Below are 13199 nucleotides of genomic sequence, written 5' to 3'. Positions count from 1 at the left end.
ACAGCAGCGGCCCCTAGTGGTGAGGCGTCGCTCGTAGCGCCCTCTAGTGGTGTGCCCTACACAATGGTTAATCCTTCTATTCATCGGAGATAATCCGTCTATTGGGGGCTGCATTGGAAACAACACCCAAGGTGTCGACCAGCTGGTGGACAGCATCAATATGGCGCGGACTAGATGGCTGATAAGCGGATTCCGCTCGGATTCAGGCTTTTTGGGCGGCGCAACGACGACTCTGACGTCGAAAATAAGCTCCTCCCATGAGGCGGCAAAAGATCAAAGAATGGCCAAACTCTCCCTATAAATGGCTCTGGTCGTCGGCGGCCATACTGGTGGGCACATCGCATCCTGACGTGTGCATTTAGTTCAAGCGCGGCTGCCCGCTTCTTTTTTTTTATTTCCTTGAAATTAAAGCATGTCATGCCAGCTTGTTGCAGTTTTGAGTACACTTCACTCACGGACACCGAAAGGGGGATAATGTTTCACAGGTAAGCTTTCCATTTTGAGGAAAAATCGTGATTATTCGTACCGCGTGCATCTGACAGCTCGGACTTGTTTGCATTGCTACTTCGCTGGCGCCATTACGTACCAAGAAAGTATGTGTGGCTGCTCCTATCAATCTCAAAACCATGTATTTTCTATAAACAATGCACTTGTGCTATACAGGATCCCCTCACAGTCGTTCAGCCGTGCAGAAGAAGTGGACGCAGAACCTGCGCCAATATGCCAATATAAATATGCCAATTTGTTCCACTGTTCTTTTAATTTGTGAGGTGTGATGGAAGTAACCTCGTATGTGCAGTCGCTCCTGCAGCGTGTGTGATAGGTCATGCGTGTGCATGCTCTTCGTGCACAGCGCTTCGAATTTCTGTAATGAAATACGCTGACAGCCGAACATCCGCAACGCGCTCGTGACAATAACGTTATTTTAAGATGAGGAATGGGGAGTTTCATCGCCACGAGCGGTATCTCTACCCGATTGCTGGTGGTGATGTGGTGAATGCAATAATGATCCCCTTCACAATAAATATCGAAGTGCTTACAGTAGAACACACATACACTCGTACAGCATCATACGATTATGGAAAAAGACAAACGGGAAACATACAACACCAAACGAAAACGACGTGACGCCAAGGAAAACCACACAATAATGAACGAAAACCGCAGAACACCGTACGTGAACCGAACAGACCAAAACCACACACACACACACACACAAAAAAAAATGGAACTACAAGAACAGTGTAAGCCCGCTTTGAAGAAAAATATAATTAATTTTATAGGTTTGCATTTACCGAATTTCATTTCTTCATGCGTATGCTTCCCGTGGACGACAATGATCCCATATTTTAATATGCAATGAGGAGCGTTTAAAGTTCAATAAATGCTCCAATAAATTAGATGGCTTCCCATTGTTTCCTATGGGAGCAGCCCGCGCTATTGGGCCCATCAACATAGAGGCCAGGTGCCGCACCTCTCTCTAACGAGCCCCACTCCTACACTCTTAGAAATGAACTTCACCGCACAGCACGTTCCTAGCCAACCATAATCTCGAACGATATCGTTATCTTCTGTGATTCGCTGAAATCCCAAGGCGTACTCTCTTTTTTTTTTTTTTTTGACAATTATGAACAGCATGTCTCACAAAATAGGCTCTGCCCCACGTTTTCAACAAATCAGGGACAAGAACGTTCTCATTCGGAATGATTATTGGCTAGGAGCGTGCTATGTGGTAAAATTCATCTGTACGAGTGTATGCGCGATCCACCCTTTATACATAGAGATCAGCGATCGAAAGCAAGAGAACAAGTAGAATTGAATGCAGACTCGTACTCACCCCAACGCTGCGTTCGATCTTGTCGCCACCTGACGAAAAGAAGCGAAAACACAGGTATAGCTGATTAGGCTGCGACGTTTCTTCTCTATTTTTTAGTTTTCACTATCGATCCGGAGAGAAGCACACCAAGCGGAACTATTCACATAAGATTTTGGGCATAATATATTTCGCTAATATCTGCTTTACCTTTCCCACACTATTTTTATTTGTTTCATCTTCGTTACAACCCCGAAGTTGATCTTGGCCAACCCTGTATTTCTCGTAACCGTGTTGGGGGTGGCTCCCTTCCCGCTACGCACAGAGCCATATATTAAAAGGGAGTCTGGTCATTGGGAGGGGTCACACAAAAAGAGGCTCGACCTGTCAATCACAGTTTCGCTCCTCTGATTGGCTCGTGTTTTACCAAGGGGGTCGCCATTACACCATAGTGCCACCCAAAATGGCGACGAAAACAAACACGGTGAAACGGGGATTTCGTGACAAAGATTTTCCGCAGAGTAGTCTGATTTTACGCCGCAAATGTACATCCTCATATACGTTTCTCGGAAATCATTTTGAACTTATACTCATCCATTCATTCAATACTCTCTGTGGTCAGGAAACTCCGCTCGAATTAGACCAGGTCACTTAGGGACAATCGCTCCCGCTTGGGGCGGTCGCCTCGTTCGGGGGAGACACCCTTGTGGAGCAGACGATGATTCCGCAGCACTGCGTGTTTCCAGGGAATATTTGATACAAGCTACTGTTTAAAGTTCATTTCGTGTTCATAGCAGAAAGAATTAATTCTTGAAGCGATTCATGATTTGAGCAGGGCAAATTTCATTTTAGTGGACGTAAATTTGCAGATTTGCCGGGTATATTACAACGAGGCGCTGTTACAACTTTCGTTGTTGTCTTTCTTTGACACGGAAAATTTTAATTTTGCTCTCACTCATTGGCTCTCAATGATGGCCGAGAAACACATTATAGCATCACTGAACCCAGTGATATATTGTGACCTAATGACGCTTTCTGTACTTAGTACGTGAGAGCGATCGACACTTTCCAAACGCGTGGCTTTCTTGTTTTTTTTCGTAGGGGGGGGGGATATGTTTATTAGGAAAAAGGAAGGAAAGGATTTTTTGTAGCAGTTTGTTGTAACTTGAACAGAGATAAACTTCCGAGGTGATTCTATTTCAGCGCAGACAGATAAGACTTCAGATGAAGTACTTATAGACAGAGAGAGATACATGATGACGATGATATGGGGATGACTTCCGCTCAATGAGCAGAATGCTACCCGATTGCTATTGGGGAAAAATGAGAGGATGGTGATGAGGATGATGCTGACGACGCTGACGGGGTTTTAGAGAGAGTCGATCAGGCCGGTAGTTTGTAGGAATTTGATGAAGGGTCGCAAGACGGACATCTGCTTTCGTGTGTCCCATGGTCCCAAAATGAGTCTGAGGTCAAGGGGTCGGCTATCAATCCGCGCAAAGTCGTTTGCCAACAAGTGACGTTCCCTCCTATAAATGGCACATGCGATGATCACATGGTCCGCGGTCGCTGGCACACCACACTCCGGGCACAAGGGGCTACTGGCACACCCTATCTGGTAACGGCAGTCCGGCGTAAAGGCAACATTCAGCCGTAAGCGATGTAGGAGGGACTTAATGACGCGCGGTAAAGATGTCGGTAGGCGACACGAGAATGTTGGGTCCACAATTCCCAGTATGGTACTGACCGGGACATCCCGACGCCATTGTTCGACGGATGAGGAGGCAGCCCAGTCACGAAGAAGGGACCGTCTGTCCCCCGTTGGGAGAACAATCGGTACTTATAGAGATCTTGTATTTTAATAATCTAAAATGATCTCTGGCGGTATGGGAGCGGGGAGAAACACATGCTATAAATCGTATGGCTCGATCGTTTTCGGCGAGGAAATATACTTATATGTTTTTTTTTTATATGGTGTAGTGCCATGGACAAGGTTTAACATATGGCAGGGAGTAATTTTTACACACGTTTGGGAAGAGTTGATGGGAAAACTCGTTGTGAGAGATCATATCGAAACCAGCATGCACAATGATTGGTGCCTCCTGAACGTAGCTTGGACGAATACTCTGTAATTACGGAAGAAAAAATATTTTCCTTTGCCTATTCCAACAAGATTCAAGCCGGGTTATTAAATTAACGCGATAGATTTTTCTCTTGCTGAAGTGTGGCCTGATAGCGCTTTCCAACTATAGAATTTGGTTGAAAAGATTCAGATGTCAAACTCAACGGCTATACTATCATCGCGTCGTAGATAGCCTCGGCATATGAGTCAGATCAGTTCCAGACCATTTCGCCGAACAAACATTTAAAATGATGGAATGGAGTTTTATTTGGGAGGTCAGAAGGAAATTTTGGGATTGCCCAAAAACTACATCTACGAGAACAACACGGTGGTATGTGGCTACAACAACAAGAAAAGAGAGAGAGAGAAAGAAATAAAGAAGAAAAAAACTGGGAATAGATAAGCAAGGGGGAAGGAGAGGAAATCTCTTGTGTTAGCCTTTCTCTTCAAATTCCGGATGAAGAGAAGGAACTATGATTTTTCTTAATTTTTAGCTCCAGTGGCGTAGTGGTTAAGATGATCGATTTCCACGACGAGACTGGGAGGTGACACGGGTTCGAGTTCTGTCACCGGCTGTGCTGCCTGAGATTTTCCCTGGGTTTTCCGGAGACTATCCAGACGAATGTCGGCATAGTTCCCCCTGAAGTCGGCCCAGGACGCATACTAACCACCCTGTTCCCCACTCCTTAGTCCTGTCCTCTCTCCATCTGTCCACGTCTGTACGCCGCTCATAGCCACCGTTGCTTCGCGGCGCTAACACGGAATACAAAAAAAATAGTTTTAGCGCTATACGCGCGGCCATGAAAGCGCTCTGGAGAGTGTAGTTTATGGTCTGCAGAAGTGTTTGAGGCATTGAGAAGCATTGCAGAAAGAAGAAGAAGAAGAAAAAGATGAATAGAGATAAACATCACCCCTCCCTTTGCCTGCTTCCGGTGCAGCAACCACTAATAGGTACACTGTTAGAACAGAACTTCACCACATAGCACGCTCCTAACCAACCATCATACCGGATGATATCATTCTTTGTCATGACTTGTTCAAAACAGGGAGGAGGCGCCTATCTGGGACAAGATAATCTGTCCCAAATAGGCGCCTCCCCCCTGTTTTGAGCAAATCATGACACAGAATGATATCATTCGGTATGATGGTTGGTTAGGAGCGTGCTATGTGGTGAAGTTCTGTTCTAACAGTGTATGAGCGGACTTCGTTTACTAAGCCGACTTGGCATTACATCTTTCCCCCAAGGTGTACCCTAAGACATATTATTGTATTGATGTGCTGAATGACATACCTTCGAAAATTGTGCGGTTCCTAGTGTTCTATTTTACATGTGTCACACAGTGATCAACTTGAAGGAGCTCAACAAACCACGCTCATAGCGGTACGTCTCCAATAAGACTATTAGCGAATGTTTTCTGTTTATTTCGGTAGACCAAGTGATCACTGTTTTTTAGATAAAGAAAAAGTAGTTTCACTCAGTCCTCGTCAAGTTAAGGATCCCCTTCCTTGAAGAACATAGCGATCACGAAATGTTGCACGCTCGAATCAGGCGAAGTCTCCTTTATATGTGTAGATCATTCTTACACACGAACAATGTGCAAAGATTGCAATAATCTTCAAGGATATTTAACAAAGAACCTCTGCTTACGGCACTGAAAACGCAAGCACAAAGAAAGAAAAAGTGTACACTTCCAAACACCCACAGAAACACTCTGCAAGCCATATACGCGCAGGCACCGGCGGACACGAAAGTCTCGCCCCGAACGATCGCCGCGCCACCACGCGCCTCTCGTCCGCCGAAATGAAGTTGTCCCGCGAGTTTCCTGACCAGAAAGGGTATTGAGTGATCGTGGTAATACGTTTTCTCGCCGGTGCTAGGTCTAGTGAAGATGGCGATCACAACGAAATCATGACAGAAACGGCACTGTGCTGTACAATCTTAAATTGAATTGCTGGATTTCATGGATATAAACATTCTTGCCTTTTATATCCAAACTATTCATGTAGATTTCTTTTAAAAAACATAGGGGCGACAGAACGTGTCCCAGTGGTGCACTCTTAAAAATGAACTTCACCGCATAGCACGCTCCTAGCCAACCATCATCTTGAATGATATCGCTATCTGCCCTGATTTGTTGAAAACGGGAGGCGTACGCCATTTCTGTGACACTTATGCTGTTCATAATTGTCACAGAAAAGGCGTACGCCCCCCGTTTTCAACAAATCAGGGCAGATAACGATATCATTCGAGATAATGGTTGGCTATAGGAGCGTGCTATGCGGTGAAGTTCATTTTTAAGAGTGTGGTTCTGCCGGCGGGGGCACAACGGCGGAAGTGGAATAGAATTCCCGATGTGCCTTATGCTCCCTAGGTGGCGTTCATAAAATTCGCACCAAAAGTCTTGCAGATTGCGAGAGGTTTCTATTTCAATCCCATCCAATCCACTTGCCACCCAAAATGGCGCTGTAAATGTTGGATACGGGGACAAATAGTGAGGATAGGTTGATTCGATAGCGCCCCATATTTCAAGACCTTATTGGTCTTGAAAGCTGAAAAAGTGGGTGGAGCTTCTGGTATAGGCCTAATCCATTAATGACCAGACTCCCTTTTAATATACGTCCCGCAGGTCGGAAGCGCGTTCAAGTCAACTCTGCTTCGAGCTGTACATTGTGCTACTTGGGTCGGCTGGATATCAGGGTGAAGAGTACACACATGCCTGGGCATAGATCAGCAGTCGAACGATCAATATGGTACGTGCTGCGGTTGATGCCAAGGGTTGCGAAATTGCAACTCCGGAGTTGGAATGGTTCCGGAATCACTTCACATTTATCAGAGTTTGGAATGGGATTCGAATGGAATGGCGGATGTTGTCCTAGAATGGGAATGGGAATTAAGCCTTATTTAACAGGCATGGAATGGTCTGGTGCTCCCGGGGTTGATTTCAGCCCACTGCATGGCTTCTGCCTCGTGGCCTTTGCACACGCGTACAGCACCTGCACACGGTTAATGTGTGTTCGGTTTATACGGTTGTACAAAACTGGCATCCCCTTCTCTTTCATTTCGAAACCAATAATGCAGGGAAGCTCTCCGCGGTGACACAGAACCCCGTGCAGCTCCAGCACACGTAGAACGAGTATCTTCCACGGCTGCGCATATTATGACAGCGCAGCGAATTTGGTGATCAGGCACCTCTTTCCAGCTCCTCGTGTTTGTGAACGGGAGCACACGATATCTATGATCAACAAGACTGCTCACGTGCCCGAATTATAAAAAAAAAAGTCTACCATCAGTATTATTACCGCATGGATGTTGTTGTGATGTTATAATGTCACCGCGTCTTGTCTTTGTGCTTTTCCCGTGATGGGTAATGCGAACCTCCTCTAGCACTGCTGGGCTAGTCGGTACAGGTAGCGGTCCTTCTTCTATGTTTATTTTATTATTATTATTATTATTATTGGTGTAATTAATGGAATTGAACGGGGTTGCAGAGCCATTTCGGGAGTGGGAATTGACCTACACCTTTCCATTCTTAGGAGTTGAAAGGAATGGAATTATCAGAAATCTCTACGGATTGAAATGGAATAGAATGCGGGACCGCATTCCGCGACACGGTATCATGGCATATTTGAACCATATTAGTCGAAGCTCGAACTTGGCCGTATCATAATAATAATAATAATTGGGTGTTTACGTCGCGAGACAACTGAGATCATGAGCGACGCCACAGCGGTCGGTCTGTGGATTGCTTTTGCCCACCTGAGGGTTCTTTAACGTGCAATGAAAGCTCATTACACGGCACCCCGTATTTAACGTCCCTCGCGGAAGACGGCGTGTCTAAGCAACTTGTACCCTGCCACCAAGTTGCTGGCGTCCTCGGCCGGGTTCGAACCCGCGATCTCGGGATCAGAAGGCGAACACGCTACCGACTGAGCCACCGAGGCCCTTGGCCGTATCAACCTCATGTTGTTAATCTTGGTAAAAAGCAAATTTCAAAGCACATGATATCAATTTTGAGTTACGTCAGAGCGAGTAAATGCACGCCAGGAAATTATCAGGACGGGTGCAGTGCAGCAATGGTAACATAACTACTCTGCAGAGGAGGCAACGGCTGGTTTTCAAGTTGAGAAGTGGCTCAGTAGACCTCTCCATGTTTGTAAACAAATGACGTCATAGTGTTCGACAGCGCCACGAATTTGGAAGAGTTGAACTACGTTCATAGCTAGTGGCGAACAAGGTCGCCTCCGAAAGCCACGGTCTTGCGGGGATTACGATGGTCCATAAAAGGGACACGTCCTTCAGCCCTATGGGCACCGTGCACTAGAGTTTTCTGTCGACGGCAGCGGCCCCTCGAGGGGAAACGCGGCGTAATGCCCTGATACCAGCCAGCAGTGTCTAGCAGTGCTGTGCTTTAAGTGTGCTAGTTTCGCCGTTGGAAAAGAGCGATTAATTTGAAGCTGCGCCTGCATGGAAAGTCAAAGGAGAAGATAAAATGAAAACTAATTCTACGTTGTAATCTGCCACGACGACCAGGTTAGTGTGAAAGAGAGACAACTTGCCGTAAAGTTTTCGGCCTTCTCGCTGTATCGTCCCGCCGCACGTATTTGAGAGAGCGCTTTTACGGCAATCCATCCAACTTCGTGCTCAATCCGTTTCTTTATGTTTGTTTATAACGAAAAAAAAATATGTTGTTTCTAACTAATTTCGTGCATTTAGTATACTTGTCAGTGACCAGTTGAGCGTCACGATGCGGACTTATAGCACAGTAGCTTAAGTGAAACAATTGCGAAACACAATGACCAATGAATATAGTGGACCTTGGCCTAAAATTAGGTCTGCTATGTGTCAGACAGTATTTATCCCTTTTACTCATACCCTGATTTTGCGGCGTGTCGGCAGAGACTGGCTTTTGGAAGCCTGCTCTTCCTTCAATATACAGCGTGCATGCGAACACAGGGGAATATTTATGGGAATTATAGTATTATGGGAAGTATTTGTACTCCCCGAGCTGCGTTTCGCAACCCGTCATTATTTTATGTAGGTGCATTCTGTCCCTATGATGTCATTATCGTTGCCAAATCTTGCGATCTCGGTTTACAAGTGCTCGGTTTGCTCCTTCGTGTTCGTCAAAAAAAAAAAAAAGAAGAAAAATAAAAATAAAAGGAAAAGTAATCATGCGTTTGTCGAACAGCAAATACCTGTTTCTTCTTAACGTGTCGCTGTGTGCTCTATAGTATGGGTCGTCTAATAAGTTTTCTCAAACAACTCTTGTCGATTTCTGTTTTATTTTTTAGCATAGTTTGTGGCATGGGTTTCTTTTGCGTGATATTGCTGGCTGCTTCTATGTTGCAGTTTGCGGCAATGTGTGTGACGTTATGTACCCCTATACGAAGGTCGCCGCGGCCGTTCTTTAGCACTAATAAAACGTTATTATCATTATATATCCGTTTTCAAACAAACAAAACACAGGCCTTATTTATATCCTGAAACAATCTTAATTGACTGATTGATTTTTATTATTATGACCGTGTCTCAAATGCAGGCACAAATGGCTAAAAGGGCATCCCCTGCCTCGAGCAACATCTGTGTGAGATATGTGTAGAATGATGCAAGATTGGGAACAAGTTGACTAAGAAACTTACCACCACAGTGCATCATCAAGTTAACGAGCTATGCATGACAAAGAAACGAAAAAGTTTTTTCTTTCGCTATCTTCCCAACATGTATTCCAATTTGTTGTTGACTGTATTACTCACGTGAATGCTTCAGTGCGAGATTTCACTTAACTTCACGTAAATACTACACGCTTGTCTGTGCTGCACACTGTGTCACACATTGTGCATAGACACATAATGTTCCACGTGCAAAAACCTTCCCCCTCGCATACATTTTACGTGTTTCGTATTGTAGAGCAGATGCCCTTTCTACAAACCACCTCCACACAAGTAGTCTCACGGGTTAATGAGGCCAAAGCCCCAAAGCCGACATATAAAATTCGCGAAACCACCCGTACGCACCAAAGCTACGCACGCGAAGGCGCCGATACGGCGTTAGTACCTGACCGTTACGCACGAAGTCGCCACGGGTGTCGCTGTCGATCAAGCCAGCGCAGCGCCCTCCAGCTAGTGCACGGTGCCCATACACGACCTTCAGTCAGCGAACAAGTGTTCATTCGTGGAACCCAGCTCTCCCCGTCCGATCTCTTTCGGTTTCGGTCTGTCTACCAAAGTTATGATGACGTTTGTCGGGTAGAGGTTTATTGCAAAAAAATATACGTGCCTTTCTGTACCGCTTCCGGTTTGTTGCAAAAATGGCATCCGGTTTGGCAGCAAACACCGGCTCTGCGCCGATTGATGCAGTTAGGGCCAATTCTCACTTAGCGACGCCCGACGCGGCGTCATGATAAGGAGCCTCCACGGGTTGTTGCGGCTTCTCCGCCTTTCAGGGAGGAGACACCCTTTAAACGTGCCAACGCCGCCTTTCCTCCTCGCCCTCGCGCGGAGCGTGCATTTTGACTCCCAACTTGCTACGCGCTGCTCATTGCCCGCTGTGCATTTGCGCGTTCAAGCGGCCATCCGGAACGTGTACACGCAAGTGATTGCATTTCTTCTATATCTTAGCGTCATTGTACGTTTTGGGAACAAATATCGCAACTCATCCCTCCGGGATTTAAATCCAGCGTGCAACAAGCGTGTCAGAACTGCCTCTGGTGGTGGTGGTGGTTGGTAAAATAACAAGGGGAGGTTGAATTCGCGCGAGCGAATTCTGCTACCCCCCCAAAAAAGAAAGACGGTACACCCCAAAGCAGAAAAGAAAAAAAGAAAGGAAACGGTACGATTGCACCACAGAATGTGCGAGCGCACCGCTAAAGCTCACCGGGGTGAGCGTCTCGACCGCGACAACGCAGGACCGAGCGCGCCGTTCACATCAAGGATCATAGTAATGTCCACGCTCCGTCTAGTATAGAGTTTCTAGTCCAGATTTCACAATGAAATTGACAAGAGCTGCCTCTTTTACTGCTTTCACGAGTCATTTGTTTCTCTCGTTGCATGTGTGCTTGCGTCTGGAAGAAGATTATTGCACTCATTACAAACCTCGGGTATTACCAGTGTTCCGTCCCATTTTTTTCTCCGTGTACCACGTTCGGGTCACAGTTCTTTTGCATCGGACTTTACGCATGAAAGTGCTCCGTCTTTTTCTCTATTTATTTGATTCTGCTATGGCATCTATTCTGCTACGGCTCAGTTCATCTCGTATTGTTGGAGAAAGGGATGAAGACAGCGACCTGGAGGATATATTTATCGAAGAGGTAACTGGTGCCGAGTGCCATATCCTGTCACATATCGGCGGGTTTAATCTGAAAAGTGCACTGTAGTCGACGAGGTTATGCCAATCTTGCAACGTCGGATTATGTGCAGAATCTCCGGAAAGCCACAACAAGCTCACTGCGCTTCGTGAACACAACGTGGTGCAATGAATCTTCGGTATATTTTGGGCAGCGTAGCACATTTCTTCGTACAATGTGAAGAGGCATTAAGGGCGAGTTCTGCTCCGAAACGGGCATTTATGAGATGCACTCACCTTTCAAGACTGTATCGACTTTTATTCATAATAACGTGGATAATAATCTTCCGGCTTGTAACCAACACAAAGAAGAACTATATCATGTAATCGTGGGCAAATTTGTGCAACTGCGATTGAGAGTGCACCTGCGACAGGAGCATGTCGGTAAAACAACGCAAAACGGGAGCAGGCGTTGAACTTGAATGAGGCGTTGTAATTAAATCTGCTTGCAATTAACATATTTCTGTTGTCTGTACACGTCCCCATGTTTACTATCGTAAATCGTTGGTCGAGACACGACTGCGTGTGCTGGCGCAGTGACGATTAGACAAACGTTACAAAGCATTAACAACATATTTTACAACCCATGACCAGCTCTACTAGCATATATGACAGTTTTGCTACGCTAGTATATGCTTCATTCCGCTTTTACCCTCTTCCTGTCGCGAAAAATCGAGAAAAACGCAACCCCGCCCCGCCGCTGACGCCTGATGCGATGTGGGAGTCAAAATGCCGACGCTCGTAGCAGACGACAGAGTTGTCGCTTCCCTGAAAAGGGGACGCACATGGAGGCTCCCTACGTCATGAGCAGGAGGAGGAGGGAGGAGGAGTGTCGTTGGGAGGAACCCGAGAGGTCTGCCTGCCTGATTAGGCGGCATGTTTCTCGGGAAGGGAAAGGTGGTGGAGAGGAGGAGAGGAAAGGGTGAAGTGGAAGACCGAGCGGAATCCGCTCGGGGGGAGGATAGCTGCGTCCATGGGCCGACTTCAGGGGAACTGTGCCGGCATACGCCTATTACACATCTGAGGGAAACCCAGGAAAAACCCCAGACGGCACAGCCGGCCCGCGGATTCGAACCGCGGACCTCCCAGTCTCCAAGCGCACGCGTTACCGCTGCGCCACCGGAGCTGGTGTCATGAGCAGGCGGCGGACATAGACGCGCATTTCCGGAGTTGGGAGAGGAGAGACGTCGAGCCAAAAAAACTGCCATGCCGACCTTCTTTCACGACGTCGGCGAGAGCTGCCGAGAACGACAGCTGGCGACCAATTAGGTGATACAGAAAGGCCACTCCTCCTGATTTTTCGTCTGCTTTGGACAACGGAATGCCACTGCGGTGGGAACATGAAAATCGTGCGCGCTGACGGGGCGGCGGAATTGCGCCTCTACTTCCGCCGCCCGCTCACGACGCCGCGTCGGGCGTCGCCAAGTGAGAACCGGCCCTTATTGCTTGTGATTTGAGTGTAGAGAGAGGGCCGTATATACGCCTTCTTTATGCAATTCAAATTGTCACAAAGAGACGTACGCCTCCCTTTTCGACAAATCGGGGAACGTGAAAGATATCATTCAGCATGGTCTGCTTCCATGCGTCTTTAGTTGCGGAAGGACCGGAAGTCTTCGTGGCACCGGAACTTGTGGCCGGCGCTTGTTTATGTTTAACCGAGAATGCCATGTATAAGCTCTATAACTTTCACGACAACCAACATGGGTTCGCCTGTGGGAACGTCTTTCCCTGCCCCCTCCCAATGGAAATAAGCACTTCAACAAATACTTGGCATGTACTTTCCTCACGACCAAGTCTAGATTTCGTACCACATCAGTAATGTTGTGCAACCTATTTGTCGTGCCGTTTAGCGTGCGCTTCGATATCGCGAACGTTCCGTTACAACGCGGTCGGTCTGTTTGGCACTTTAGATAACAACGATA

General features: G+C 46.7%; 1 protein-coding gene across 6 annotated transcripts in view; it reads right to left on the bottom strand.

Moving 5' to 3' along the window:
- LOC135371085 (caspase-3-like) overlaps positions 1-13199 on the bottom strand; it is a 174297-nt gene that overhangs the window by 84357 nt on the left and 76741 nt on the right. For 5 of the 6 annotated variants that reach the window (XM_064605084.1, XM_064605085.1, XM_064605086.1 and 2 more), the window contains exon 3: positions 1838-1866. The exons of the other annotated variant lie outside the window; for it this stretch is intronic. In XM_064605084.1, the coding sequence (XP_064461154.1) occupies positions 1838-1866 (29 nt within the window). The remainder of the gene's footprint in view (positions 1-1837; positions 1867-13199) is intronic. 6 annotated transcript variants of the gene reach the window in all.

The sequence above is a fragment of the Ornithodoros turicata genome, chromosome 10, assembly GCF_037126465.1.
Source record: "Ornithodoros turicata isolate Travis chromosome 10, ASM3712646v1, whole genome shotgun sequence".
In the NCBI taxonomy this organism is placed as follows: Eukaryota; Metazoa; Arthropoda; class Arachnida; order Ixodida; family Argasidae; genus Ornithodoros; species Ornithodoros turicata.
Note: the sequence above shows the minus strand (reverse complement) of the source record. Positions and strands in the feature narration are given on the sequence as shown.